The following is a 27,094-nucleotide window of genomic DNA, read 5'->3' on the forward strand; positions in this document are numbered from 1 at the left end:
ACAAGAAGGTTTATGTTAAACACAAAATGTTCCTCACATGTCACTTGACTTGAACTGTTCCCATCAGCAAGAAAAATTACAGTAAGAATGAAAGGAATTTACTTTTCTCTGTGACTCTTCTAAAGTAGCAGAAGAGCGTTTTAAGTTTCTCTGGTTTCCTTGATGAACGTCCCTCAAACAACCTAAAAGAGATAAAAAATAAAAGAGAGTGGAAGATAAGTTAAAATGCCTTAATGATTCACAGAACTACATCCATATTGCTACCAAGTAATAAAAAGAAATAATTCTTCCAGAAGACAATTCTGTAATGACAAGAACTGGAAAACTGGTTTAGATTCAAATAGCATCTGGAGAGAACTGAAACCAACTAGAACCAGGCTTCCTCAAAGCTGTTCAAATCAGATGGCATTTGCTACCAACCACATTTCTCCAACCTACCTTCCACCATGAAGAAGGCACCATCTAGCCATCCCAGTCAATTAGGGTCAGTCAGTGCACAGCTACTTTCTCAAAGGCTAATAACATTTACAATTCATAATGTTAACTAGGTAGTTTGATAAATAACAAGAACAGTAGCTGAAAAAAATCCTTATCTGAGTGTTTGTGAGGAAAGGAGAGTGGAGGGGAATGGGGGAAGGGACACAGGCAGGTATAACAAGGTATCAGGGCTCAATAATCCTTGTTAATTAAACAACTACATTCTTTTATGCACTGAATGTCTGTGCCCTCTCAAAATTTATATGTCGAATCCTTAATCCCTAATGTAGCTAAATTTGGAGATAGGGCCTGTGAGGGGGTAGTAACGGTTAAATGAGGTCATAGGGGTGGGACTCTAATCTGATAGAACTGGTGTCATTTTAAGAAGAGAAGGAGAGTACTCTCCCTCTGCCATGTGAGGACAAGATGCCAGCCAACCTATAAGCCAGGAAGAAAGCCCTCATCAGGAACTGAAGCAGCAGCACCTTGATCTGCAGCTTCTAGCCTCCAGAACCATGAGAAAATAAATTTCTGTTGTTTAAGCCACTCAGTTCTATGGTATTTTATTATAGCAGCCCAAGCTGACTAATAGAGATCCTTTGCATGGTAACCAAAACAGTGCCTACCCTGTGTCATCTAGTTTTCAGCAACCCAGACTTGGATTACTTAATTCAGTTTTCTTTGAAATGACATGGCATTGTTATTGGTAACATATAATTCAATTTATTCTGAGGAAAGAAAAGCAGGGCTTTAAAAGCATTATGACCTGAGTAAGTATTCACTAAAAGATTTCTAACACAAAAGCATGCTTTTGAGCATCAGATCTAGCTTTCCAAAGGCATTTACAAATTATAGAGATTCAGTGGCTATAAATGATGAGGTACTCTTCATCTGCCTCTAGTCATGTGCTCTGACTTTAAAACCAGAAACCCTTCAAGTAAAGTCCACGTTAATAAGTGCTGAAATGGGTCATTGTTTTTCTTGATTACAAGAGCAAGCTTACGTAACTACGCTGAGAGGGAAAAGTTAATTCCACGAGAAAATCCTATTGAGCAACTGAAATAAATTAGGAAAAGGAAAGGAAATGCAGATTTCAAATGGTTCCGTTTTCAATGATCTGAAATCTGTATCCAGGGCCAATTTCTGGAAAAACAATTTATATGAATATTTACTTCCTAAAAAGAATACTAATGTAGGCTAGTATTTTAACCAAATCTAAAATCAGATCTCTCTTTAAAAATAGTTTAAGACAGCCTGTGTGATAATTTTTACTTATTTAAAAAAACGTATCTTTCTAAAATATTTAATACACATACTCTTATAATCCAGCTGAAAGAAAGGCTCTTTGAGGGTGCAGGTTTCAGCGGCTTCCTCTAGAACAGAGTTTATTTAAGTCAAAATGAAGAAGCCACATGGCAGTTTAATTAAACATCCTGTATCAATAAATACGATTTACTAAATGAATACCTTAGGCTCCACTGCAAAATCTCTTTCTAGGCTCACTATGTAGTACAGGAAAGCAGTATGAATGTAAAAGTAGCCACCACCTTTTCCTAGAGATGAACTGATGTACTATACAATTCAATTAAAGGATAAAAAGTACTTCAATAGAACTATTGCATAGTGAGGGGAAAATGGCTGTTGCTCTTAAGAAATAATTCTCCAAAACATAGAAAAAGTGTCCCTAGCTTCCATATGTGGTCATCTGTGTATAAAATCACATAAAAGGTCACATACTTCACAACCATGATGACAAATTATTAACTTTAGGAGCCTCGTGAGACTGCAGATTTATTATCCTGGCAAGACAGACTTTCCTGGAAGATTTTATGGCTGTTATTATCAATCACTACAAATGAACACCATGGTTTATTTTGCAGGTCCAAATCTTAAAGGTACAAATCAAGCAGAATCTCAATGTACTCTGTTTATTCACTGCTTCAGTCCTAACTTCAAATCACTGTGTAACCAAATATGCTTTACCATCTTCCTGATAGAGCAGGGGGAAGTGCGGGAAGTGTGGTGATGGCTGCAGGGGTAAGAAGTGGAGATAAGTCAGAGGAGATGAAGTAGGTTTAAAATTCTTGTGACAATTCTCAGACTTGACTGTTGTGAAATCTTAAAGTTGTATGCACAGCCACTCAAATAAAATGAATTATCCTGATAGGGAAGCAAGTAAAAATAACATAAATAGACAGGCAAACAGCATGAATGAAAGTCATCCCAGGAGTGATAAACAATCTGAGAGACAGCTTTTGGGGGTGAGGAGGAAAACAAAAGGACTGAGGCTGGAGCCCAAGAAAGGGGTGAAGGGTGAGAAGAAAGATGGGACAGGGAAGACAGAGAGAAGAGAAAGGCTGATAGAAATGGGGTTAGAGACAGAGGGCACGAGAGACAGACACACAGAGAGAAAGACACACACAAACGGGCTCAGAGAAAGTGAGATCTTCTCATAATCATTAAGCATCATTCCCCGCCCCCACTCCCCCTTTTTAATTTAAACTTCCCAACACCTTTCTTTTTTAGTTTAGATTTTTCAAGTCCTGGGTATGTATATTTGAAGGCACATTTTAGGTCAGCAGTGTGCACACAAACCAGGCCACAATAACTCCTCCGCATGTAGGGAAGACATTTGGGCATTTAATTGAAAGATAATGATAGATTATTAAAGAAATCAAACAGAAAAAGCCAGTCAGGAAACCTTACTTTGTTCTAAACAAAACTGTTTGTATTTTCAAAGACAGAAGTCAGTCAAAGGTCAGATACTTATTAGCTGGTGTTCTTCTTTGCATACTTATTAAGGAGAAACACAGTTGAATAAAATCTTTCCCTGAATGGAATACTGATAACATTACTGGAATTTTATTCTAGGTATATCCATCCTCACCCCTGCCACAACCCACTATGCCATTTCAAGTTAAGTAATAATCCCATTAGTATACAGTAAATCAAGCCCAAAGCACTACAACCTCCATTTTAAAATACGAGCAAGTGATAATCCGGAACCCAGCCAGAAAGTCATTCCTGGCTCTTCTGTGAGGCACTCTGCCATATGGCCCCAGAAGCATTTTCAATCCAGGGAAGAGGCAGATGTAAAAACCTCCTGGGCTGACCACTGCTGAGACCCACAATTTATCTCTGACCATCTAGTTTCCATGCAAACCCAGAAGCATCAATGCTAATCACATTGGAAGCCTTTATATGAATGTTTAGGACCTGAAAGGCAAGCAGGGAAAAAGGTCAGGGGTATTTAATATAACTAAGCAGGCTGAAAGAACATAGCAATAAATAAAAAAGGGAAGACTTATTCAATTTATTGACGTCAGCCTCCCAACACATACTCTTACCATTTTTCTTATTCAACTAGCTAGCCATACCTCTTTTGAGATTAAATACACTCTCACACACACAACTCCCCACAGCTAGAAACTATAATCGTAAGTAGAAACTATGCATAAAAGGAAATAACACAATAAAATGCTACATAATCAGCTTAACAAATGGTTCATCAGATTAAGTACTGGATCTTTCAAAAGCTACATGAAAGTGGGGGGACTTTCGGTTGTTTGGCATTTCTGGAGCACTCAGAGCATTTTGCTCACGACAAGCATTGAGATATAATAAAAGAACACTGAGTTTGAGTAGAAGACAGTGATCAAGTTCCAGTTGTGCTAACAATTCATTTATTCTCCCTGAACCTTATTGTAGAGAGGTTTCCCTACCTAGAAAATTCCATAGACAGAATCAAAGCAAGACATGAAAAGACAGCATCAATGGTGATGTACAATCGTTGTTCCTATTATTTGCTAGCTTAGGCTCATTAAAACACATACCATCTCACAGTGAAAGGCAAGTGCAGATATTCTGGCTGCTTAGGATTCTCTATAACATTGTGGAGACTAACACTGGGTTACCTGCCTTAATTCATTTTCCGTGTTCTGGTATCCAAAAGAACATCCATCACCTAGGAAGACAAGAATATGCCTGACTTCAAATCTTCAATGGAACTACTTAAAGTCTTATTTGGTGAGAATGCTATCTGCTGCAAGCTTAAATTCGTCACGGTCACTCTGGACTTACAAATGGCTTTAATTCATTTAATAGATCAATAGTTATTTCTAAAAATAGGTCTAATTTTTTTTTTTTTTTGAGATGGAGTCTCACTCTGTCGCCCAGGCTGGAGTGCAGTGGCCGGATCTCAGCTCACTGCAAGCTCCGTCTCCCAGGTTCACGCCATTCTCCTGCCTCAGCCTCCCGAGTAGCTGGGACTACAAGCGCCCGCCACCTCGCCCGGCTAGTTTTTTGTATTTTTTAGTAGAGACGGGGTTTCACCGCGTTAGCCAGGATGGTCTCGATCTCCTGACCTCATGATCCGCCCTTCTCGGCCTCCCAAAGTGCTGGGATTACAGGCTTGAGCTACCGCGCCCGGCCAATAGTTCTAATTTTTGACTAGCCATGAGGTAAGATTAATTCAGTTCATTCAAAGGGAGACTGTGTAGCAGAATGGTTAAGGGACACAGATTCTCAAAGGAGACTATATCCTGCGTTTGAATCCCAAGTCTACTAGTTACTGTGTTAACCTGGTGAAGTGACCTCCCTCTCTAAACTTCCATCTCATTTTAAAAAAGAGAGTAACAACAATTCCTAATCAATATCTAATTCATATGGTTAATGTGACAAGTAAATGAATTTCAGATAATGCAGAGTAAGCTAAGGTACTTGAGCTAAAATAAGGCATTACATAGTGCCCAGGCAAAAAAAAATCAACATTCATTTACATAAAGTAGTTGCATTGTTCTAATTAATATTCCCTTCATTTAAAAAAATGGCCCAACCTTGATTCTCATCCATCCCAACATGCTTTCAGCGCTAACTAGCTCAGTCTTCAGGATAAATGACCATGTACAATGAAAAAGATAAATCTGCCATCGCCAAGAAGCCCCAGACTTCCCCACTCAGAAGTTTGGCTGAAAAGCAAAGGTCTTTTAAAATTAAAATATATATTAAAATTGGCCCAGTGCAGTGGTTCATGCCTGTAATCCCAGCACTTTGGGAGGCCAAGGCGGGCTGATCACAAGGTCAGGAGATTGAGGCCATCCTGGCTAACATGGTGAAATCCCGTCTCTACTAAAAATACAAAAAATTAGCCGGGTGTGGTGGCGGGCACCCGTAGTCCCAGCTACTCAGGGGGCTGAGGCAGGAGAATGGTGTAAACCCGGGAGGCGGAGCTTGCAGTGAGCCGAGATCGCACCACTGCACTCCAGCCTGGGCGACAGAGCAAGACTCCGTCTCATATATATATATTTTATATATATGAGACGTACATTATATATATATGTAAATTCTGGTAATTGGTGACAGGAAATTGGAAGTCACCAAAGCCAAGCCTTCCCAAGACATCTTGACCTCTGCTTGTCAGCCATCAAGCACCGGTGGGTCTTTACTGTTGAGAAAAGACACCTGTCAGCATTGTGGCCTCCCCACAGGACTCTGTGGATTCTATTTCTTCCATAAGAAATAAAATGCTATATGCTAAGTAAGTAAAACAGGGTGAAGTAGACACAATGACAATGTGTCTATGGAGGTGTAATTGGAAAGAAGCTATCCACACTAGCTTTTTTGGAAAAGCCTCAAAAAATCCATGAAATTCCACCCTCAAAATCAAATTACAAAGATTGTCCACTCTTTTTAACTTTGTGTTCAGCTTGATTTCTGACAACTGACTTGTTCTTCCCCTAACTCTTTTTTCTTCTGCACATAAAAGTAATACCTGGGCTGGGCATGGTGGCTCATGCCTCTGAAACAGGTTCTTTATATACTTGCAATTGCAGATTCCAATGCTCTGTGTTTTCTCTCAATTCTACCCCAATTACTAACAAAATCAGAGGTAGAAGCTATGTTTGATTATATGTGGCTTAAAAATAAAACATCTCGTAATTCCTAAGACTAAGATATAGTCTGAAAAGTAAAAGACAACAGACTGAGAACAAAGCGTCTAAATTATAGTCTTAGCACTCTGCCACTAACCAGCTCTGTTACTCAAAACAAGTCACTTAATTCTCAAATATCTCATCTGTAAAATTTATTTTCATTCATTCAACAAGCATTTATTGAAGGCCCACAATGCATGAGATTTTGTGAAAATAACAAAGAAGAGGACAGTTAAGATCTCTGCCCCACTGAAATGATTAAATAAGCAATTATGAAGTAGTCTAGGTGGTACAGTAGGAAAAGTAGGAGACAGTAAGGGTGCACATCTGGTTGTACAAACCTAAGAAGTACCCTGGATGCCTCTCTCCACCCATAAACCAACCCTGTCTATCACCATCACTCTGGCTACCCCTTCAAATGTCTCCACACCTCTGTCCCCTCCCCTACACTATCCCAGCTACCACCCTCTATCCTGGTGCATTGCAATAGCCTCTCCAATTGGGTAAACTCAGTTACTCTGGCCCCTCTCTGCTTGATTCCCACATTACAGCCAAAATAAACTTTTGAAAATGTAAAATTGAACACGTGTGCTAGTCTCCCTCTACCCCCATATCTAATCCTCCAATGACTTCTCATTGTTTTCAGATGGCCTAGTGAGACACAGCATGGTCTAGCCTCCACCTACTTCTGCAGCTTCTCCCATTTCCATGTTCCTTCTCACTCTCTGTGCTGCAACCACACTGTCTTCTCTCAGTCTCTGGGCATGTCAGGTCCTTCTTGCGACAGTGCCTTTGCACGTACTCTTCCCCCTGCCTAGAATGCAACCATCTCTCCTTCTCCTTGGCAAAACTCTTATTCACCCTTTTGTACTTAATTCAAAAGTTGCACTGGGCATGGTGACATGCACCTGTAGTCCTAGTTACTTTGAAGAATGAGGTGGGAGGATCTCTTGAGCCCAGGAATTTGAGATCAGCCTGGGCAACATAATGAGATCCAGTCTCAAAACAACAACAGCAAGAAAAGTTACTTCCTTAAGGAAAGTTTCCTTTATTAAATTATATCTTTCTTTAATAAAATGTCATGGTGCTGTGCACCTCTCCAGAGGTACACAGAGGTTAGCATAGGAACCTAGAGTAGCAAACCTATCCTAGCAGAATCTGAGACACCAGAAAAACTGATACGTGAACTGAGTATTGAAGGAGGAATAAAAGCCATGTGGAAAAGAGAAGGGCATCTGTGACATGAGGTTTGAAAATGAGATAATACTATGTAACAGTAAGAACTCAGAAACTGGCTTCTCCTTTCTCTGTAACCTCAAGGCACTCAATATACTGTGGGGAATATTGCAGTTGCTCATGTACATTTGAACTAAACACTGACTAAATACCAGTATCTAAAACTTAGCTACTGTACAAACTTGAAAAATAGATTAAAAACATGCTCCTTGCAACTAATATTTATGTAACCAAGGAGCATATTATATATATATATATAAAAATACTATACTGTTTGCTAACACTAGGATTTTAAAGAAATTTTCTTAGATAACATTATTTTTCATTCTTTGCTGCCCCTTCCTTAGTGTTGATAGTGGAGAATAATCATATATAATAACAAATTATCATCAATATTTTAATGTTTGAAGGTCATAAAAATATAACCCAAGAATTATGACAGTTTAAGAGCAGCTTATATTCAAGTCCTCTGCTATACTTTCACCTGCCAAACACAGAATAAATGCACTGAAATGTCTAGTTTTTAAAATTTTTAATTAAAAATTTATATTAGGAACTAACCAGCTGAATTCTAGAATTCATCTTAAGAGAGTAACAACATTCTCCAATTTTAAAAGGCTAAAAATATGGCCTTTGGGGCTGACACTCTGATATTGGAGAGAATTGTGAATTCATTTCTCTGCTGCCATGTGGAGTTGTAAGAAATGCTGCCCATATAAAGTAAGTTGCATTAAAAACAATGACACTCTAGCAGCAATGAGCACACCTATCACCCAGATACTGGTCTCTAAATACCATTGTACAATAAAAGAAACCAGGAATCCTTGAGAAAATGGTTGATTCCAGGATTGAGGCATGGAAAATATAAGATGAACTCGGAACATTGTATGATTCCAGAAAGTTAACGCTCAAAAAAAGGATGGGGCTTATCAAAAGAACATAGGAGTCAACCTGAAGGAGCCATAATAGCCAAAGCTAAAATAATTAAAGCAGTAAAATAAATAATACTATTCAATTTAAACTCACACAACGAAATAAATATCCATGAGTCCATTCTGATAGTTTAAAAACGGGGGAAAAGGGATAGCTCTTCCTTACAATGGAATTTCAATTAGCAAATGTAGAGGAAGAAAGCAGAAAATTCACAATAGGCAAACACTATGGTAATAATCATTGCAGACAAGATGCACCAATGGATGCTAAAATTAGTAGGGATAAATGTGAAGCAAAATAACATTTGCACAGTGTTTTATCTCTTGGAAAATATTAATCACAAAAGGAAATATATGGTAACTTTACAGTGGAAAAAGCCAGCAGACACTACCTTAGCCAACTGATCACCAGTAATAAGAAGTATGATCCCATTGATACGGTGCACTGAGGACACAGGATCATTTCTGTGGTATTCTGCCAAAAATGCATGACCTCATTCCAATCCTGAAAAAACATCAGCCAAACCCAGATTGCGAATATTCTCCAAAATAACCGGAATGAGTACTCTTCAAAACTGTCAAGATCATGAAAGAAGAGAAAAAACAAGGAACATGCTGGAGGAGACAAGGTAATTAAATGTAACTGGGATGCTGGGTAGGATCCTGGAACAGAAAAAGTATACTAGGAAAACTGGTAGAATCAGACTCGGTGCAGTGGCTCACATCTGTAATGGGAGCCCGAGGTGGGCGGATCACCAGAGGTCAGGAGTTCGAGACCAGCCTGGCCAACATGGTGAAACCCCATGTCTACTAAAATTACAAAAAATTAGCCGGGTATGGTGGCATATTCCTGTAATCCCAGTTACTAGGGAGGCTGAGGTGTCAGAATCGCTTGAACCTGGAAGGCAGTGAGCCGAGATCTCGCCACTGCACTCTAGCCTAGGTGACCGAGCAAGACTCTGTCTCAAACAAACAAAAAAAGAAAGAAAGAAAGAAAGAAAAACTGGTAGAATCAAAATAAGGTTTACAGTCGGCCAGGCATGGTGGCTCATACCTATAACCCAGCACTTTGGGAGGCTGAGGCAGGAGGATTGTTTGACTCCAGTAATTTGAGATCAGCCTGGGCAAAACAGCCAGACCCAATCTCTACAAAAACTTTTTACAAATTAGCTGGGCATGATGCTGCATGTCTGTAGTCCCAGCTACGTGGGAGGCTGAGAAAGACTGCTTAAGCCCAGGACTTCAAGGCTGCAGTAAGCTATGACAGGCCACAGTACTCCAGCCTGGGCAATAGAGTGAGACACTATCTCTAAAAAATTTTCAAAAATAAAATAAGATCTACAGTTAATAATATTAAACCAATGTTAATTTAATTTTACTATGGTTACATAAGATGTTAACACAAGGTGAAGCCAGCTAAGCTTTATACAGGAATCCTTCGTACTATTTTTATAACTTTTCTGCAAGTCTAAAATTAGTTCAAAGTAAAATGTTTTTAAAGAAACTGTATTAAAAGGGCAAATTAAAATAAGTGGTACACCCAGCAAGGTGGTTCATGTCTGTAATCCCAGCACTTTGGGAGATTGAGGCACCTGGGGTCAGGAGTTTGGGACAAGCCTGGCCAACATGGTAAAACCCCATCTCTACTAAAAATACAAAATTAGCCGGGCGTGGTGGCACACACCTGTAATCTCAGCTACTCGGGAGGCTGAGAAAGGAGAATTGCTTGAACCCAGGAGGTAGAGGTTGCAGTTGGCCAAGACTGCGCCACTGCACTCCAGCCTGCACGACAGAGCGAGACTCCGTCTTTAAAAAAAAAAAAAAAAAAAAAGTGGTGTTACTGCATCATTCTACTTTGGAGACAAAAGCAGTATGGCAAACAAAAGTGGGTTTTGTTTGTGGGTCCGCTCTATGACTTTATCTCCTACTCTGCACACTGCCCCACCCTCAGAGGCAGGCTCTAGGTGACCAGGGGCAGTGAAGGGCATTACACACAGCCTGCTGGGAAAGGGGCACAGATTACAGCAATTTCTCAAGTCTCACACTGAAATCAGGGAAGAAAACTCATATATCCTATTCATGGGTCCCATAAAGATAATTCTCAAGTGAAGAAAGAAACAGAGGTGGGGATATGAGAGCAGTGAGTAGGAAGGAAGAAAAAACACTGGTTTGCCAAGAAGATTCTTTACAGTATTTTTGTTTGTGTAGAAGATAGAGAAAGTAGTTACTTGGGAAAATGGCTGGAATCTAAAACTTTATCAATAACCTTCACACTGTATTAATTTAGTCAAGTAGTTTGAACATTCTTTTGTTTTTCTTTTTCACACTGATAAATTAATCATGTCTATAAATGGTCAAAATCACCTTTCATTTTTCATCAAAACAATTGCATTTTTTAAGTCTCATAAGACAGCTCATGACTTTATACTCTCATTTTATAAGACTTTTGTAGAAAGGAGGATTTCTCCTCTACCTTTCACAGTATTTCAGCATTAAGGAATATAAGCACAACAAAAGTTCTCATGAATAATCAAACTGAAGAGGCATGTGGAGTCCAGGAACTGGGCAATCATCTGAGAGGACAGAAAGAACATGGGCCCTGGAGCAAGACAGGCCTGAAATAAAATCTCAGTTCTGTGACTTACTAGCTCCTGGATCCCAATCAAGTTCTTTTAACCTCAATGAACTTTAATCACCTTGCCTGCAAAATGGTGAAAATGTCACTTAAGTACTGTAAAAATTAAATAAGACAACGGCATATAAAATGCTTGGCCTATGGAATTCACTCAAAAAATATTATTAGTTCCTTCCACCTTTGTCTTTTTCATTGTTAAAGAGGTGTTTTCTGAAAACATACCGATTGAAGTTAATGTCTGGGTAACTAGAATACTCCGATTTCATCTTAGCATTTCGTCGTGGAAATGTGCAGAAGAAAGCATTAGCTAAAAGACTGGCAATCTGTTCCTGCGACATTGTGATGGAATGATTCATCTTCTGTTTCAGGAGCGGTATTGGCTGATAAAGGAAAGAAAAAAATACAGACGAGAAGAGCAATAATTAGTTTAGCAATTTCGAAAGCAGAGCCACCAAATTGCATTTGCTAAATTAAGGCAGAAATAATTTCAGGCCATTCTTGAATCCTTAAATCAGCAATATTGTTAAAGTCAAGGGCTGTTTATCAGGGATGATTGAGAAAATGTACTTACTTGACAAACTGCAGATTTCTAATCAATAATAATGGTAGTGAAGAAAATATAAAACATTACTTATTAGTGAAAAACAAGATTGCTTCAGCACGTAAATAAAAACACACTGCCCATTTAATGAAAAATAAAAACAAAAGATGAAACAAAAATATGTAACATTGCTTAAGCTAAATTTTGTTCTTATTTATATTAAAAATCATTGCCCAGGCCAGGCGCGGTGGCTCACGCCCGTAATCCCAGCACTTTGGGAGGCCGAGGCAGACAGATCATGAGGTCAGGCGATCGAGACCATCCTGGCTAACACGGTGAAACCCCATCTCTACTAAAAACACAAAAAATTAGCCAGGTGTGGTGGTGGGCGCCTGTAGTCCCAGCTACTCACGAGGTTGAGGTAGGAGAATGGCGTGAACCTGGGAGACGGAGTTTGCAGTGAGCCGAGATTGCGCCACTGCACTCTAGCCTGGGCGACAGAGCGAGACTCTGTCTCAAAAAAAAAAAAAAAAAAAAAAAAAAAAATTGGCCAGAATAAACTTTCTTAGTTCTAAATAAAATGATCTAAGATAATTCAACAAAGAAGGCTTTACCCTCTTATTCCAAATTACACTTCATACTGACAATTTCTTTATAAGAATCAAATCTAACTTCATTAAAGTGATTAATAGAACATGTAAAAACCACCATACGAACATGTATAAGTTGTAAAAAGATAGACATTTCTTACATAATCAAACATTCCAAGTCAAAGAAGATATAAGACACTTTTTCTTCAAATCTTTTATATCTAAAATGTCTTCCAGTTATACCACCAAATTCACTTACCTTTTATTGTCAGTATAATCCACACGACCTGAGTATTGTGTTCAGTGGATTTCATTTAGTTCGTAAACCAAAAATAAAATTCCAAGTCCCCCAACCGACTGAATGAACCCCTCCTCTCAAACATGGGGATTCCAAAGTTAATATGAAACACTAGTCCACACCATGATAGGAAGTGTGGGTCCGACATGCCTCATTATATGCTCCTCACTTTAGAATTCAGCACAAGTGACCAGCATTAACATTAAAACAGAGGCCTTAAAACTGATGAAACAGATTTTTTATAGTAATAAGACACGATTCCAGCCTGACTCGAGTATAGCATCACATGACAGTTAGCAGATCCTGAAATAATTGAAGTATTTTACCCCAAAATATATTTCTTTGACATATTTTGAAATAGCCCTGCAAAGCTGTCTGTTGGGAAAATCTACACTCTGTAGAGAATCCCTATTCCTTTCCAGGTGAGAATTAAGAAAGGGTTTGGTACCTTTTTAGGTCTGATAAAAGCTCCGAAGCCTACTACCTGGAGGTTTCATCCACATGATGAAATCTTGGTCTCAACAAATCCTTATCTTAACCCAGATATTCCTTTCTATTGATTCCAGGTCTTTAGATAATAACTCTTCCAACCAATGGCAAATCAGAAAATCTTTGAATCCACCTAAGACCTGTAAGCTCCCCTTATATGTATTGATTGATGTCTTATGTCTCCCTAAAATATATAAAGCCAAGCTATAGCCTGACCATCTTGGGCACATGTTCTCAGGATCTCCTGGGGCTGTTACAGGCCACTGGTTACTCATATTTGGCTCAAAATAAATCTCTTCAAATATTTTACAGAGTTTGACTCTTTTTGTCAACATATTTTAAATGTTAAAATGTTTTTAAAGACATGATGATAAAATCAAAGACCAACTCCCAGTTTATCCTTCAGCTGTTAAGTTTCAAAATGCTCCTACAGAATATTTAGAGATGCATTTACCTTCTCCCCTTCAGTAAGACACAGAACTAAGAGTTTCGGGTATCTGCACTCATCTCAAACTGGCATGCCTAGAGCAAACTGTCCCGATCATACCTCAGGAGTCGACACCCAGAATGAACCTGAGGAAAGGGCAGGCAAGACAAACCAAAACTGCAGTGCTGAATAATGAATGCTTCTCTAAGTACAGAAGTACACATCATTGCTAGAATAAGAGTTTGCCAGAAAAAAGAACAGATTAAACTTGCAATTCAACTATTTCTCTTGGAAAAATTCAAAGGTAAACAAACAAGTAAAAGGCAAAGAATCTATTTTCACTGTTATACAAAATTCTCTCCCCTTCAGGTCTTAGCAATCACCATTTCTGAGAAAAATAGAGAGCTCATATTGATCTCCATTTTCCATCCTGTGCATTTATTCACAACCAAGCAACGAGTGTAGAAAAGGTGACAGTGCATCAATGGCTTCAAGCAAAGTGTTGCTTGGTTTTAGTAAGAAATGAGTTTTTAACTACCATTTACCAAATTATTCAGAAAAATGATTTTAAAAATTAATGGTAAATATTTCAGGCTTAATGGACTTCAAACAAACATTTCTTGTCTCCCAGATAAACAAATAGTATAATTTTAAATAGAGTTAATGATTTCTGCTCTCCTGGTGAGGGGAAATGCCTAAAAACTCATTATTTGGAGAAATGAGGAGATGTAAATCTTATTGTCAAGCACTCAGCTCAACAAAATAAAAGGCTGGTTACTGTGAACCAAGATATTTCAAAAAGTTCCTGACCAAATTTGTTTCCTTTAATTTTCTTTTGATAAATCTAAAATTTACCTTTTAGATTTGGCCTAGAGTACTTCAATGTGATAAATTATTAAATATCAACATATACAATTTAACTAGCGACAAGATGTATTTTGATCTCAAATAAAAATCTTAACTTTCACAGCAGAGGTTGACTTTTCAATAGAGGGCAAAGCACAGAATTAAGATGCTCTCCCCATTGATATGCTAATGGAGAAGAAAGTCATTGGGAGAAGCCAGGACAAAAAGCTGAGGACCCAGGGGTCTGATTTTGGTTCCAAGGGGCTTGTTATAGCTTACAAAGTTAGATGCTTTTGAATAAAAATTTCTCATTAAATGAAATATGGAAACTCTCATATGCACGATGGGAAGAGAAGAGGATTAAATGGCCCACTCCCAAAGGCTACCTACTATCTACTATTGATTATGAACTACATATTGAATTCAAAAGGTATATAATTAAGCACCATGCAAACCAGTGACACAAAGAGGATCTCTCTTTAAGGAGACTATAATCCAGTGGTAAGAGATATATAATGACAACAATTATAAAACAATGATTTGAGTGCTTCAGGAGGGATGACCTTGTCTGGGAGGCAGGGAAGGCTTCACAGGGGAAGTAACAGACAGGCATACCTAGGAGGTAGTGAGAGATTTTACTAAGTAAGGAAAGAAAGGAAAAAGAACTAAGATGGAATATGATCAAGCAAATAACTTCCAACAGAAACAAGCAGAAGATATGTTTTAAAATATACTTCCCCTGCCCAATAGTAAAACTTATTTCAGACACAATGCATTACTGAGGTGAAATTAAAGTTACATAAAATTGAAAACATCACACTGGAAAACATTTCATGGGTCTCAATTGAAGATGGTATAGTCCAAGAAGGCATCTGGACATGTGTGGGTTGTTTTCTGGTTGCCCCAATGACCCTATTTGTGGTGTTTAGGGTGTCCTAACGACATACTGCAATGGATGGGACCATGATACACATTCAGAAATTGTTCCACCCAAATGTCCACAGGGCCCCTGCGGAGTAAAATGCTAGCAGAACCCTGGCTAGCAGCCATGCAGCAAGAGGTGTTGGCCCTAGAAATAGAAGACAAAGGCAAATTCAAGCACCACTGTGAGAAACACAGGAATAAAATTATGAAGAACAAAACAAACCCTGTGGAGGTTTGAAAATACGTTCACAAATTATTTGATGCTCCTCTCTTTAAGAGGTGGAGTCTTGGGCACGGTGGCTCATGCCTGTAATTTCAGCACTATGGGAGGCAGAGGTGGGAGGATCACATGAGGTCAGGAGTTCGAGACCAGCCTGGCCAAAATGGTGAAACTCCGTCTCTGCTAAAAATACAAAAAATTAGCCGAGTGTAGTGGCACATGCCTGTAGTCCCACCTACTCAGGTGACAGGCAGGAAAATCACTTGAACCCAGGAGGCAGAGGTTGCAGTGAGCTGAGATCATGCCGCTGCATTCCAGCCTGGGGGACAAGGGTGAAACTTGGTCTCAAAAAAAAAAAAAAAAAAAAAAAAGAGGTGGAGTCTAATACTCCTCCCCTTGGGTATCGGCTAGCTTCTAATGAACACTAAAACAGCAGAAGTGATGCTAGGTGCCTTGAGAAAAATGGGTCACAGAAGACACTGCAGCTTCCTTGCTCTCTCCCTTGGATTGCTTGCTCTGGGGAAGTTAGCCATTACGTCATAGGGACAATCAATCAGCCTATAGAGAGGCCAATAGCAGGGCCTTCTGCCAACAGCTATGTAAGTAAGCCAACTTAGAGGTGTGTCCTTCAGCCCCAGGCAAGCTTTCAGATGACTGAAGCCCTGGCTGACATCCTCACTGCAACCACAAGAGAAACCCTGATCCACAACCACTCAGTCAGCTAATCTGCTCCCAAAGTCAACAGAAGCTGAGAGATAATACATGTTTATTGCTTTAAGCCATTAATTTTGACATAATTTGTTATGTAGCAATATAAAATTAATGTACTCCAAACAAAATAAAATACAGGATTCTTTATTTTTAAAAGTTAAGGCCGGCACAGTGGCTCACACCTGTAATCCCAGCATTTTGGGAGGGCAAGGCAGACGAATCACCTGAGATCAGGAGTTCAAGACCAGCCTGGCAAACATGGTGAAACACCGTCTCTACTAAAAATACAAAAAGTAGCCAGGTGTGGCGGCGCACACCTGTAATCCCAGCTACTTGGGAAGTTGAGGCACAAGAATTGTTTGAACCCAGGAGGCAGTGGTTACAGTAACCTGGGATTTGTGCCACTGCACTCCAAAAAAAGGAACCTTAGCCAGGTGTGGTGGCACATGCCTGTAATCCCAGCTACTTGGGTGCCTGAGGCAGGAGAATTGGTTGAATCTGGGAAATGGAGGATGCAGTGAGCCAAGATTTTGCCACTGCACTCCAGCCTGGGTGACAGAGCAAGGCTCTGTCTCAAAAAAAAAAAAAGTTAAGAAAGTATCATTAACTCATTTGTTAGAGAATACATTACTTTGGGGGAGGGTGAGGAAGGAGTGGGTAGTATTAAGCCATTTTGAAAATACGCTATTCCAAATCCATTAGTATGTTTTGAAATAATGAGTGCTTTTTAAAGTTAGAGGTTATTTGAACAAAGAGAGAAAAAAGTCATAGTAAACAAGCTTCAACAGTGTAAACAGAAGCTGAGGAATGGAATGCTGCATTTTTAATGTCCTTTTGTAGTACTCTCTACCCTCTAATCTTTTCCTTAATACAGCAAAATTACCATACTCTTTGGCAAAAACTGTTTCCCTTCTCTTCTCTTCTCTCTCTCTCTCTCTCTCTCTATCTGTGACCTTGGCCATTCAAATTTAAGGGAAATTCAATTGTCGGTCTCAGGGAAGCTACTGAGGAAGCTACATCCACTAACCTGGGTGCAAATATTTGGCAGACAGAGTGCAATTTTCACCATATCAGGCAAAATGGACTGATATAAATGTTGAGCTTCTGCTTCTTCAAGTACCTGAAAACCAATAAAATAAGTTATGTGAATAATAATAACCAGTAAATATAATAACCGATGAATATATGTTTGTCATGAAATTAAATCACATATCTGCTTTTCATGGAACCCCATAAAGTGGCACACTTATCAGCATCACCAAACACATGTAAAAATACATCAACAGGTGTATACAAATAAATTTACAAATTTATTTCCAAATGTATATTTGGCATTAAGGCAATTCACCTTAATGCCCTCTGAAAAAACTTTAAGTATCCCAAATATCAAATATCCCTCACACAGCATTCACAATAAAGTAAAAACACTTGCAAATGGAAAACAGTACATTCTGCCCTTGGTTATATCAACTAGAAACTGCTAGACCACGAAGGACTCTCTTAGAAGCCCCCAAGGACCCATCTAGCTTCAACGGTCTATAATTGAAGAAATCTCCATAAAAGCCACATTAATTACTTCAGAGCATCCTCTGTGGGTCAAATCTAATCTACTGGGTAACAAACAATGAGGTTTCTGATGGTCTTAGAATTTCTCTTTTCTAGACACCCTCGGAAAGTGAAAACCACCATTCCCATATCATAATTTGAAGCACAACAAAGATGCCATGCATGGTCCATTTTTGTCTTTTATAAAATTTCCCATCACTTTAACACCTTTTAATCTAATTTCTTTCTAAACATCAGGGTATTTCTTTAAAAGTACTGGAAATGACAACATTCTTAATTTAGAGAAACTACATATATAGTCTGGACTGAAGTAAATACTTTATCTACTTGAAATCACATTTTAACTACAAGAGGCCTCAGTTATAATCTAGTCTGATCTTGTCACTACTGGAGAGAAAACTGAGGCCAAGGAGGTTACCTGATCATCCTACATTGAGGTCAATTAAAACTAAATCAGAACAAGAACCTAAGTGTTCTGGTCTTTATGCCACAGCTCTTCCTACTTCCCTATGTGACCAATGTTTGGAATCGATGAAGAAACAGACTTTTGACAAAAATCAGGAACTAAGCAGAAATAAAGGTAAAACCATTTGTTTAGCTGCAGCTGGACAGGGTATGTGTATAAACAGAAAAAGTAACAAAGATTATTTAACCTGATTTTGCCAGTAAATTCTAACACTAAGAATTTTCGTTATACCAAAACTCTAAAACCCAAACTATGTTTACTTCTCTTTTAAAATTAAGATGAGTAAACATATTCAGAATGAACAGGAGGATATTTGTAATTCAGAGAATTTGAAATTCAATTAATCATAAGCATATAGAAAATTAAGTAAACAAAAGACAATTATTAATTCTGGAGAAAACAAAAAGTTTTGCAAGAGAGGAAAAACAATCACAGCCCATGTATGACTAGTGTTTATACTATCCAACTGAAAAAACAGACTACTGATGTAATTGAAATGAATATGAAAACTATAGTGAGAAAATGGGGAGGTAGAAATGAGGTTTGCATTTATGGAGGTGGAGAAAGTGAGAATAAGAGCTAAATTCTAATCTTCTAAAGGGGGACTTGTTTTAAAAAGAGTTTAGAGTAGTCAAATGACTGCCTCTTTATAATCTGCCTCCTTAACTCTGTTAAAAATAAGAAAACTAAATTTAAAAAAAATTTTACATTCATAGATGACATTCTACTATTTTAGAGGTACACACTAAAGATACCGGCTTCTCTACACCTGAAAATGTATAAAATACAAATACATTAATGGATTTGTTTAAAATATTCAAACTCTTCCCGTTTATAATTTATCTTTTTTTTTTTTTTTTTTTTTAAAATAGAAACAGGGTCTGCCCAGGCTGGAGTGCTGTGGAATGACTATAGCTCACTGTAACCTTGAACTCCTGGACTCAAAAAATCTCTTCCTGCCTCAGCATCCTGAGCAGCTAGGAATACAGGCCTTTTTGCTTTTTAAAACTATTTATTCTGAAATAATTATGGTTTCACAGGATGTTACAAAAATATTACCTCTCATCCAGTTTCTCTCAATGGTTACATTTTACATTACTATAACATACTAAAAACCAGGAATATCAGTACAATGTGTATCATTCTATGCCATTTTATCACACGTACATGTGTGTAATCACCACCAAAACTAAGATGCAGAACCATTTCACTACAATAAAGATCTCATGCTACCCATTTATAGTCACACTCAGCTTCCTTCCTCTCACTATTCCTAACACCTAACACCCATTAGTTTGTTTTCGAGCTCAAAAATTTTGCCATGTTACCTAAATAGAAACGTACGAGTCCTTTGAAGTTGATTTTTTTTTACACGGCTTAACGCCCTTAAGAGCCATTCAAGTTATTGCAAGTATCAATAGTTCACTCCTCCTCATTATTAAGTAGAATTCCATGGTATGAATATAACAGTTTGTTTAGCAGTTTCATCTACTGAGAGGCACTTTGGTTGTTTTCAGTTTTGTACTATTATAAATAAAGTTACCTTTACTCTCGACCTACCTATACTGTTGTCTGAAATTACTTCCTGTACACAGCACAGTATGTCATTTTAAAAATTCACTCTGCAAATCTGTCTTTCAACAGATGAATTTAGGTCATTTATGTTTAATGTAGTCTTTGATATGTTGAAACTTAAATCTGTTATTTCATTTTATTTATTTTATCTGTTTTCTTTTCCCCTCCTCCTTATGGGTTACTTGAACATAGTTTAAAATTCCATTTTTGTTTATCTAAAATGTTTCTGACTGCATCTCTTTGAATAGATGTTTTTCTAAAGTAGCTGCTGAAGAACTGCATTACATACAGCTTATCAACATTTACTGGTGTCAATATTTCACCAGTTCCAGTGAAGTGTAGACTTTACCTTCCTTTACCCTTCTCCATTTATAATGTAAATATCTTCAATATTTTCTCTACATACATTGATAACTACACTAGACTGTTTTACAATATTTGAAAACAGTGAAAAGTCAAACATAATTTACAACATTCAAAAAAGTTTTTTAAAAGTCTATTATATTTACTATATTTTTACTCTTTGTTATTCTTTCTTCTTTCCTGATGTTCCATAATTCCTTTCTTGTATAATTTCTTTTCTGTTTCAGGAAATTTCTTTAGACATTATTTCACGGTAGGTCCGCTGATGATAAGTTCTCTTTTCCTTCACCTGAGAGCATCGTGGTTTCCTCTTCCTTTCTGAAGAATATCTTAATTGGATATAGAATTCTGGGATGACAATTATTTCCTTAGTCCTCAAAATTTTGTGCCACTTTTTTCTGGTCTCCATGTTTGCTGATAAGAGATCTATTGTCATTCAAACTGTTTTTCTGTATAGGCATTGTGTCATTTCTCTTGCTGCTTTCAAGATTTTTTCTTTGCCTTTGGTTTTAAGAAATGTGATTGGCCGGGCGCGGTGGCTCAAGCCTGTAATCCCAGCACTTTGGGAGGCCGAGACGGGCGAATCACGAGGTCAGGAGATCAAGACCATCCTGGTTAACACGGTGAAACCTCGTCTCTACTAAAAATACAAAAAACTAGCCGGGCGAGGTGGCGGGCGCCTGTAGTCCCAGCTACTCGGGAGACTGAGGCAGGAGAATGGCGTAAACCTGGGAGGCGGAGCTTGCAGTGAGCTGAGATCCGGCCACTGTACTCCAACCTGGGCGGCAGAGCGAGACTCCGTCTCAAAAAAAAAAAAAAAAAAAAAAAAAAAAAAAAAAAAAAAAAAAAGAAATGTGATTATAGTATGTCTTGGTATGAATTTCTTTGGGTTTATCCTACTTAAGGTTCGGTCAGCTTCTTGAATCTGTAGATTTATGACTTTTCTCAAATTTTGGAAGTTTTCAGCCATTATTTCTTTGAATATTGTTTTAGTCCCACCCTCTTTCCCCTCTCTTTCTGTTCATATGATGACACAAATGTTATAGCTAAACTCTGGGTTTTGTTTTTCATCCATTTTCTCACTGCTGTTCAGAATGAGTAATTTCTCTTAATTTCTTCCAAGTTCATTGATTCTTTCCTCTACCATCCCCATTCTCCATTAAACCTGTCTATTCCATTTTAAAAAATCAGTTATTACATTTTTCAGTTCTAAAATTTCCATTTGGTTTCTCTTGATAGTTTTTTTTTTTTTTTCCTTTGCTGGGACTTTGTATTTTTTCATTTGTTTCAAGTATGTTTTTAATAGCTCAGCCTTCTTGTGAGGGCTACTTTAAAATCATTGTCAGACAATTCACATCTGTATTCTCTTGGGGTTGGTGTCTATTGAGGTTCATTTTTCATTTCAGTTGAGATTTTCCTGATTCTTTTCTGGTTATGAGTGACTTTTATTGAAATTTGGATATTTGGGGTATTATAAATCTTTGGATCTTATTTAAATCTTCAGCCAGAGCAGGCCTTCTGTGATACTGTGCCAGCAGGGGAATGGGATAGCTACTTCATTACTAGCAATTGAGGGTAAAAATTCATGTTCCCCAGTCAGCCTTTAGTACCCAAAGTGGAAAGTGAGAGAGGTACCTTGATAGTGCTGGGTTGGGGTGAGAGTTCAAGCTCCCCACCAGGTTTTACTGATACCACTTTGGTGCCATGACAGTACCATAGTCCCTGCTGGTCAGTGGCCTTCTACCTTTCAGAGTCTTATGTTTGTTTTACACACAAGGTCCCTTGTTTTTCACTGTAATTAGTGGGAAGGACAGAGAGAAGTGACTAGTCAACCATGTTAAACCTAAAGATATTAAACCTTAAGTGTCTTAACAGGCTGACATGTCTCCTTTGGGTACCCATCTTTGTCTTTTAAAACTGACACGAGTGGCTGCTGCGGTGCTCTGCTGACAAACTTTACAATATCGCTTATTTATCTGATGAAGCATTATTGCACTGTACTTCTTCACAACTGTCAACACTCCAGACCTATGTCTAATGCTGCTTTGGAAACACAAAAAGGGAACCTAAAAAATGTCATTTAAGAACATAAGCGGCTCAACTACTGTTTGAGATGGAATGCATAATCTAAAATATCACCATGACCTTATAACCTGTATAATGCAAACTGGGATGCAAGTAGGGAAAAGTTATTTAAGATGTACATCACTTCTTAACTTCAAGAAAAGCAACAGCCATATTCTAAAAGCAACAGTCAAATATTCTATAACAATTAAAGAAAAATAAACATATATTACTTATTATGATAATGATGATTATAAGGGAGGTAAGCATTTACATGATGGTAAAAAAGAAAGCTGTATTAAATTCTCCCACAAGTAAAACCCTGCCCTCTACTGGATAGTCTGCATAGATAATTATATACAGCCAGTGTTTTGATCTGTGCGTGTGCCCGTGTGTGTAGCAACTTTTTATTCTAGTCTCAGAAATTGGCTGTATATACATAATATATATATTTCAGTCAGAATTGATACAATGAATTTCAAAATTATACTGCTATTTTGCCTACCTCCTCTCCTTATAGATCTGTTCATTCAACTGGCTGATAAACAAATACCTGAGGAACTATTATGTGTCAGGAATTGTGCCAGAAGATGACAGAAGAGTAAACAGTAACAGATGTGGTCACTGACATTGTGAATCTCATGGCACAAAGCCCTATCCTCTCCCCGTGACCCCCAAAACGTCAGCCCTAACCTAGGAGGGCAGTAATAACTGCAACCACATCATAGTGACTGTGGAGAGGCTATTTTTTTCCTTCTCTCCACAAATAGAAACAAGCTACTAAAATAAAGGAACTAAATCTGCCAAACACCAAAACATTATAAATTATTTAAATATCTACAAACATACAAATAGAAAAGAGATGCTTACTTATTTCTTCTTTCTTTGAATATCTGATTAACTACATACATCTGTGAAATATGCTCTAATATTTATGAAAGACGTATTTACACATGACTAAGTACCATACCTGACCTATGGAAAATATTAAATATTGACTACTGAACTTTGAATTAATAAGTGAAATCTGTAGCTCATAAAATGAGAAGACCAGTGTCATTTCAATAAAAGAAAATATTTCCACAGATCTTTTTCAAACAGTTCAGAGCAAACAGCTTTAAAAAAGTAATCAGGCCGGGTGTGGTGGCTCATGCCTATCATCTAAGCATTTTGGGAGGCCGAGGCAGGCAGAGCACAAGATCAGGAGATGGAGACCATCCTGGCTAACACAGTGAAACCCTATCTTTACTAAAAATACAAAAAATTTTTCTAGCCAGGCGTGGTGGTACATGCCTGTGGTCCCAGTTACTTGGGAGGCTGAGGCAGGAGAATTGCCTGAACCTGGGGAGCAGAGGTTGCAATGAGCCGAGATCATGCCACTGCACTCTAGTCTGGGTAACAGAGTGAGACTTTGTCTCGGAAAAAAAAAAAAAGTAATCAATCACAAATCAATGAATATAAGAAATACCACAAGCTGCTCAGTTTTCTCTATTGGTCTAAACCTAGTTAGATCCCAATAAAATTGTGAAAAGTTACTAACAATCCTCTTTAATAAAAAAAATCAAAATCTATATGAAAAGTCTAGAATATGAAATTTTAATTAATAGACAATTTTTCAATAAGAAGTACACCACTCCAAAACCTAAATAGCAAAGAGGAAATATCCTCATAATCCCGTGGTCCTCATATATATATATATGTATATATATATATGATTCTCAATGGGGAATAATTACAAAAATTTTTCTCTACTTTGGAATACTGTGTAGCATTTATCATTGTATAATATGGAAAGACTTTTTAGGCTTTCTCTTAAGGCAAAAACAAGTTGTAGAAAAATATAATATTTTAAAAATTGATATAACACAAAACTGTGTGTTTATATGCACACACACCTAAGTTCTCAGAAGAAGTTTGGGGAGGAAATATGCATCTGTTTATATCTGAGAAGAGGATATCTTGGCAGTGGGTTTATGGGTAATATTTCTTTTCTTTTATTTACATTAATTTTCTTCATTGAAAATACATGACATTTTAAAAAACATTTTGCCTTTAGTGATGTAAAAAAATGCCCTTTTGTCATATTTGGTGAGAAAAAATACTAAATTGTTTGAGCAACATAATTTCAACTGATAAATGCACCTATGTGAGAGCTCTGAAAAAGAAACATAGGTATAAATATTGATTATGTTACTATTAGAAACATAGGTGATCCACCCACCTCAGCCTCCCAGAGTGCTGGGATTACAGGTGTGAGCCACCATGCCTGGCCAGGAAATTTTTTTTGTTTTTTTGAGACGGAGTCTTGCTCTGTCACCCAGGCTGGAGTGCAGTGGCCAGATCTCAGCTCACTGCAAGCTCCGCCTCCCGGGTTCACGCCATTCTCCTGCCTCAGCCTCCCGAGTAGCTGGGACTACAGGCGCCCGCCACCTCGCCCGGCTAGTTTTTTGTATTTTTTAGTAGAGACGGGGTTTCACCATGTTAGCCAGGATGGTCTCGATCTCCTGACCTCGTGATCCACCCGTCTCGGCCTCCCAAAGTGCTGGGATTACAGGCTTGAGCCACCGCGCCCGGCCCCAGGAAATTTTTTTTAAAGGACCATTTCAGACATATACAAAAATAAAATAGGGTAACGAACCTCCCTATATCCATCACCCACCTTCAGTATTACAGGCTCTTGCCTGTCATCCCAGCACTTTGGGAGGCTGAGGCAAGTGGATCACTTGAGGCCAGGAGTTCAAGACCAGCCTGGGCAAGACGGTGAAACCCCATCTTTACTAAAAATACAAAAATTATTTTATGGTATGAATACAACACAATTTGTTTATTCATTCTCTTGTTGATAGATACCTGGGCTGTTTCCAGGTTTTGGCTATTGTAAGTAAAGCCGCTATAAACATTCTTCTACAAATCTTTTTGTGTGTATATATTCTATAAATCTTTTTGTGTGTATATATTTTCGTATCTCATAGGTAGGTATAGAAAGGAATGAAATTAATGGGTAATAGGGTAAGTATATGTTCAGTTTTCTAAAAAACAGCCAGACCTTTTTCCAACACTGTAATACATTTTAAACTCCCAACAACAAAGCATGAGAGTTCCAACTGCTCCATATCGCTACCTACATTTGGTCTTTTAAATTTCAGCCTTTCTAGCGCCTGCAGGCTAATATCTTATTCTAGTTATAACTGGCATTTCTCCAGTGACAAACAATATCAAGCATTTTTAAATGTGCTTATTGGCAATTTGTATACCTTCCTTTGGGAAATGCCTTTTAAATTCTTGCTCATTCTCTAATGAGGTTGGTTGTCTTTTTAATTTTTCAATTGTAGTTCTTTATATATTCGGGATATATGTCCCTTGTCAGATAAACATTTTGCAAATTTTCTCCCTGTCTTTTAAAATTTATTTATTTCTATTTATTTATCTGAGACAGGGTCTCACTGTGTTGCCAAAGCTGGAGTATAGTGATGCAATCACATCTCCCTGCAGTCTTGACCTCCTGGGCATCAATCCTCCCATCCTCAGCCTCCCGAGTAGCTGGGACTACAGGTGTGTGCTACCATGCCTAATTTTTGGATTTTTAATAGAGACCATTGCTGCCCAGGCTGGTATTGAACTCACGGGCTCAAGCAATGCATCTGCCTCAGCCTCCCAAAGTGCTGAGATTATAGGTGTAAGCCACCACACCTGGCCTTCAAGTGATCCTTCCACCTCAGCCTCCCACGTAGCTGGGACCTCAGGCATGTGCCACCATGTCCAGCTAATTAAAGTTTTTTTTTTTTTTTTTTTGTAGAGACAAAAAAAATGTCCCTATGTTGCCCTGGCTGGTCTTGAACTCCTGGACTCCAGCGATCAATCTGCTCTGGCCTCCCAAAGTGCTGGGATAACAGGCATGAGCCACTGCGCCTGGCAGCCCTGTCTTTAGCTTGCCTACTTTCCAAATACTTGTCCTTCCGTCCTTATGAGTTTTAAAAACTCGTAAATACTTGTACTTCCGTCACAAATATTTATAAAGATGTCCTAGGAAATCTTTGTCAACTCCTGAGCTACAAAGATGTTTTCCTGTAGAAGCTTATAGTTTTTGCTTTTTCAGTTAGAATTCAGAATTATTTTCTATGTATAGTATGTGAGAAGGGGCGATTTTTTTTTTTAAGCCCACATGGAAATCCAGTTTTGCCAACACCATTTGTTGAAAAGACACTTCTTTTCCCTTGTATTGCTTTGGCACTTTTGTTGAAAATCAAATGCCTGTATAAACATGGGTCTGTTTCTGGGTTTACTACTTGGTTCCACTGATCAATTTGACTGTTATGTCAGTATCGCACTGTATTCATTTCATTTCCTTGACCTGCTGTGACAAAGAACCACAAACCAGGTGGCTTAAAACAACAAAAATGTATTATCTCACAGATCTGGAGACTAGAAATCTGAAACCAAGTTGTTGGTAATATCACGTTCCCCCTGAAGGCTCTAAGGCTCTTCCTGGCCTCTTCCTAGCTTCTGGTGGCTTCTAGCAATTCTTGGGGTTCCTTGGCATTCAGATACATCACTCCAATCTCTAACTCCATCATCATATAAGCGTTTTCCCTCAGTGTCTTTGTCTCTGTGTCCTTTCCTTCTCTCATAAGGACACCAGTCATTGATTTAGGGTACACCATAATCCAGTGTGGCCTCATCTTAACCAGTTACATCTGCAAAGACTATTTCCAAATAAAGCCACATCCTGAGAGTCCAGGTTGACACTAATTTTGGGGGACACTATTCAACTCACTACACATACTGTGTTGGTTACTGTAGTCTT

General features: G+C 38.2%; 1 protein-coding gene across 11 annotated transcripts in view; it reads right to left on the reverse strand.

Moving 5' to 3' along the window:
* Positions 1-27,094, reverse strand: part of PARG (poly(ADP-ribose) glycohydrolase) — a 134,748-nt gene that overhangs the window by 52,585 nt on the left and 55,069 nt on the right. For 9 of the 11 annotated variants that reach the window (XR_012417729.1, XR_010577960.2, XM_065520735.2 and 6 more), the window contains 3 exons: positions 17,284-17,376; positions 11,433-11,590; positions 103-182 (listed from right to left, as the gene is read on the reverse strand). Coding sequence is in view for 7 of the 11 variants with exons in the window: in XM_065520735.2 (XP_065376807.1) it covers positions 103-182; positions 11,433-11,590; positions 17,284-17,376 (331 nt within the window). In the remaining 4 variants the exon portion in view is untranslated. Of the gene's footprint in view, positions 1-102; positions 183-11,432; positions 11,591-17,283; positions 17,377-27,094 lie in introns of those variants that run through there. The other 2 variants (XR_012417731.1, XR_012417730.1) reach the window with 1 other exon arrangement.

This window comes from Macaca fascicularis, chromosome 9, assembly GCF_037993035.2.
Source record: "Macaca fascicularis isolate 582-1 chromosome 9, T2T-MFA8v1.1".
Taxonomy (NCBI): Eukaryota; Metazoa; Chordata; class Mammalia; order Primates; family Cercopithecidae; genus Macaca; species Macaca fascicularis.